The 4,824-nt window shown below is 33.6% G+C and overlaps 1 protein-coding gene across 1 annotated transcript in view; it reads right to left on the bottom strand.

Moving 5' to 3' along the window:
• LOC129227587 (activating signal cointegrator 1-like) overlaps positions 1–4,513 on the bottom strand; it is a 20,387-nt gene extending 15,874 nt beyond the window's left edge. Inside the window, exons 1-2 of the mRNA XM_054862171.1 lie at positions 4,123–4,513; positions 1–43 (exon numbers count right to left, since the gene is read on the bottom strand). Coding sequence (XP_054718146.1) covers positions 1–43; positions 4,123–4,326 — 247 coding nt within the window. The 5' untranslated portion in view covers positions 4,327–4,513. The remainder of the gene's footprint in view (positions 44–4,122) is intronic.
• Positions 4,514–4,824: the final 311 nt, after the last annotated feature.

Here is a 4,824-nt window from a genome sequence, read left to right on the forward strand (position 1 = left end):
TGGACTGGCGTGCTATCATTTCTTGTTCTTTTGGTGTACAAACCTAAAAAAAAAGAATATTTTTGTAAAGATAACAATGCTGAATATTATTTTGAACTCAGCAGTCAGACACAAGTCATAAATAAATCATACGGTCAAAAGGTGTAAAATGACCATAAATTTAGCTATTTTCGCTAAGGGGCTCTCTATATCCATAAATAATAACGCTTTAGTTTAACAAATTATCCCGATCTCCATAATGTCACATTTCACCTTGATTCCCCCCCCCCTTCTTTTGTCACATATCAGTTTTTTACATGCATATCGTTATTTAAAAAAGGTATGATGAAACTTCTTGTTGCAGTCACAAACTGTTACAATTTTACGACCCCTCACCCTCTCAAATCAGAATGAAACTTTATTTGTGAACGACCGGAGGAGGGGGGCAATCAGTCGTTGTAAAATTAATGTAATTTTACATGTAAATGGGCATCATAAGAATATGGCTTGCTCCATGGCAATATGCGAAAGTATATATTGCTCATTTGGAAGAAGAGTGCCACAATACGAAAAAATGAAATTTTACAAGAGAAGTGTTTGAAGTTGAATTCTTCAGGCAATTTGCATTAAGAGAGGTAAGTTTGCTGCGCTCCACAATGGTTATTATTAGAACAAAAAATCTGTCATTGTTTTCCAAAGAAGATATCGCCCTTTGAAAAGCCTTTGGGCAAAAAAAGAGGAAAGTTAAAAATTTCGTATTGTGGCACTCTTTTTCCAAACAGGCCACATGTATAAGTTTAAGTGCAAGAAGAATTTTTCTCAGAATTCTCATTAATCAGCTGTTTGACATATTTTGACAAAAGCTATATTAATCTAAAATCTGCTTAAATAAGGTAGTTTTACTTGCCATAAATTTTTGCTAAATTAAAACAGGGTAACAATATAATATTTTACATCAATGAAATTTATCAGACCGATGTGAAAAGACATATTTTTCTAACAAACACAAAATTTATGAACCATTGATCATTTATGTCTTCAGGGGTCAGAGCACGAGAGTGGCACCAGCAGACCTGGATATGGGGATAGGTATGAGTTAGGGGCGGCAAATAGAGGGTCAAGAGGGGGCGGTCGCACCTCTAAATTTTTTGAGCAGAAGATAGAAAATGGGTTAATTCAATTTATGTAAGTTATGAAATCAATGTTCATTAAAAAAAAATCTTGCTGGTTCAAGTAACTATTTGATGAAACTCGACACATTCCTAGACTAGAAAAAGTTTTTCGGTATTTGGATGATGACTTAGAAATTCATGAAGTATTTTCCTACCTTTTCAGAACATAGAAAACTGATAGAGAACCAAGGTTAATTTTAACTAAAGAAGACGCAAAAAAAAAAGGGAAAGAGACAAAAATCCACATGCTGATGTAGAGTCAAACATTGATTTTTTTAATATTTTGTATGAAGTAATAGATTCAGTTTGGAATGAAATTAACACAATATTTGATGATAGTTATTTTTCTGTATGCAGGGGTCTGTCCAGGATTTTTCACAGGGTCCGTTTTTTGTGAAAAATCAAATAATTTTGTGAAAAATCAATTATATTTGTGAAAAATAATAATTTTGCAAAAAATAATAATTTTGTAAAATTTTTTTTTTTTTGCAAAAATGAAAGTTTAGACTCTTAAGATGGTGGAAACTGCATCATTGACACTTAAAGTTGAGTGTTTTCTCTCTTTTCTGTTGAGAATATCATTCTTGAGGGTTTTTCTAGTATTTGGGGAGAGGGGGGGAGGCATCGCTCCTGGGAGATGGGCACCTCTCAAGTATGAATATTTATCTACCATTCTACATCATGTTAAATTATGCTAGAAATGTTATTTGTATAGTATTTAAAATAACTGTAAGAAAAAAAAAATCAGGCAGGGGTTCAGCATTTAACTTTTTAACCCAAGACATTGTTTAAGAGCACAGAGTTTCGTTTAAATCTTATAAACTCCGTGATTTTTACAAAAATAAAAAAATATTTTATTTGTTTACCTCTTAACTAAGCGTACTAAACATCGAAAATTCGAAAAATCAGATTTCCACAGCGGATGCAAAGAGATTGCAATCCTCAAAGTGAAGGCATCAAAAGTATAAAATTGACTTGTAAAATAAATATTTTTGATAAAATTATTTTTGAATTGCATTTTAGAGTCTTCTGATAAATATATCATTAATATCTGGACACAGTTGAAGCATGTATAAATAAATAAAATAAAAAATAAACCATCGATTCAGCATTTTAATTATTGACTCATAAAAGAAAATAAAATTCCGCTTTAAAAACTTGAAATAAGTTTTGTCGCAAAAATAAAGAGACTTTTCATTTATTTGTATCCTAATAAAGTGAAGTTAGCTTGAAAAAAAGAATAAAATATGATTCTTATATCGGATGTAAAAAGGATTGAGTTTTTGAAAATGTAGGCCTCTATAGAAAAAAAAAAAGTAAATAAAAGTTTGTTTAAAGTTAATTATTCTTTTTAGCATCGAAAAACCAAACTCGTATAACTTTCTCCCAAAATAAGTTTAACATCGCACCACCAGACGCTAAGTGGCGATAAACAGTTAAACATCGCACCGCCAGACGCTAAGTGGCAATAAACAGTTAAACATCGCAACGCCAGACGCTAAGTAGCGATAAGTTTGCATTTTGTAACCCTATCTGAAGCGATCACATCCCCCCCCCCCCCACCCCTACTATCCTTTGCAGTTCTAAGTTCATTTCGCTGTATATTATTGAAGATTAAATCATGAGTGGGGTGAAAAGTGCTTACTACGCCTATTCACAGAATGTTGACGCTTTTCCAAAGAAGTTGACCAACAACATCGCTGCATAAAATAAACAAGCAAAATTATAAACCAAACTGACTTTCAGCTGTTAATTTCTCCTTTCAAAGAAACCAACAAGCATTATATTTATTTGGCCCTAGTAATTATTTATTGTTTGCATCATGGGAGGAGCATCAAAAGAGTGCCGATTTTTTTTATTCTTTTGCAAAATTAGCTGATTTTGTATAAGTTGTTTCCTCTAATTTAACTTTAAAAAAGGTTCCAAACATTATCACTTTTATACAAGAAATATGCTGTATTATTTTAATTTGAGATTTGCTCTTTTAATAAGCAATTTGTGAAAGATCCGTTTTTGTTTATCAAAATTTTGTGAAGGGTCCGTTTTGGTTGATAGGGATTTTGTGAAAGGTCCGTTTTGCTTAATCGGATTTTTGTGAAAGGTCCGTTTTGGTTGATCGGATTTTTGTGAAGGGTCCGTGAACAGACTCAAATTTGCTCTGGCCAGACCCCTGGTATGGTTGTCTTTATGTTATCTAGATTAGATTTTAAAAATGAAAAATAAAATGTTTCAATTATGAGTAAAATTTTTAACATGAGGCAAGAAAAATTACAAGCAATATATTGACAGACCGGTTATCACATCCAGAGACTGCAGTTTCGTCCTTGTTATGGACTCATCAGTCTGGAATAGTGAATAACAGAGCTGGAGCAGATGACATCTCATTGAAGCTAAGAGCGCCGACGAGACTAGATTATTCAATGATGAAAAATTAAGCCCCTCCTAATTTTTGAAGTTCTCTGGGTGATTTTGAAGAGCAAAATATAAAACGTGCTTTCATACATAACTTTGTTACTTCAATCATTTTTAAACTATTCCAATCAGCTCAGCTAGTAGAGAAAGATTTTTTCATGTCTCAGGAGGTTAGAGAATTATTTTCGAAGCACAACAGGCAAAAAAAAAAAAAAAAAAAAACTTTTCTATTTAGCTGTACTGGTAAAACAGCACAACACTGGGCACTGATAGATTAGTAACACGATTCCCTGCTCTTCCGAATTCCAAAAATCATGCATTAAAACTTTTCCAAAAGGTATAAAAACTTTAGAATCGAGATGTTTTGTATGATAACTTATCAGAAAATGAATCAAAATTGTTTCTAAACACTAATTTTTATTCATATTAAACCGATTTTATGACCACTTCCTGTTAGCTAATGTGTGTTTGGTACCGCACTGTGGTATTACTCTTTTTCAAGAAACTCGACCCCCCAAATGAAATGCCGCCCCTGATATGAGTTGCAGCAAAAACATACCAAATTTTTACATGTGAAACACGGCCCAGATCCCTCTTGTACACAGACAATACGTCCACAGTGCAGGCAGTTATTAACAAGTTCATGTTTGGTTGCTTCACAGGAGCATGGATGTCGCCCAGGCAGTAAAATTTCTCCTTTTACCAACTCTGAATTCGATATAGGAACGTACTTTCTGGTTTGTTTTCCACCAGATTTTTTCATGGTGTTTTCAAAAATTGATATTACTGTTTCTGTTTACTTAAGTGAGAAGATGTTTCGTAAACCATGTCAAATCGAAAAGCAAGACACAAACTCAAAAAATCGAGTACGGTTTTAATTAAAATCAAGGCAGCTCAAGGCAAATATATTTTTTAAAGAGACGACGAACGACGACACCATGGACACAACACGTTTGACAGCTTATAATTTAACTGTTAACCGCAATGGTTACGTTCGAGAAGCTCGACCGGAAGTGACCGGTTAGTTAATCACGTGACAACTAATGATCACGTGCTCCAATCAACCAATCAACTGCTTAGAATGGTAACCGCTGTGGTAACCGGTTGATCATAGAACGCTTCGGTTAGTAATCAGTTACTTAACGGTCGACCGGTGAGTTTTGTCGAACGCAACCAATATTATCTATGCTCTCCACTATTCCATGCACTCCACTTCTGACTGGGAAACAAAACTTTTTATTTTTGAGTGGCATCAAAACAA

This window comes from Uloborus diversus, chromosome 8, assembly GCF_026930045.1.
Source record: "Uloborus diversus isolate 005 chromosome 8, Udiv.v.3.1, whole genome shotgun sequence".
Taxonomy (NCBI): Eukaryota; Metazoa; Arthropoda; class Arachnida; order Araneae; family Uloboridae; genus Uloborus; species Uloborus diversus.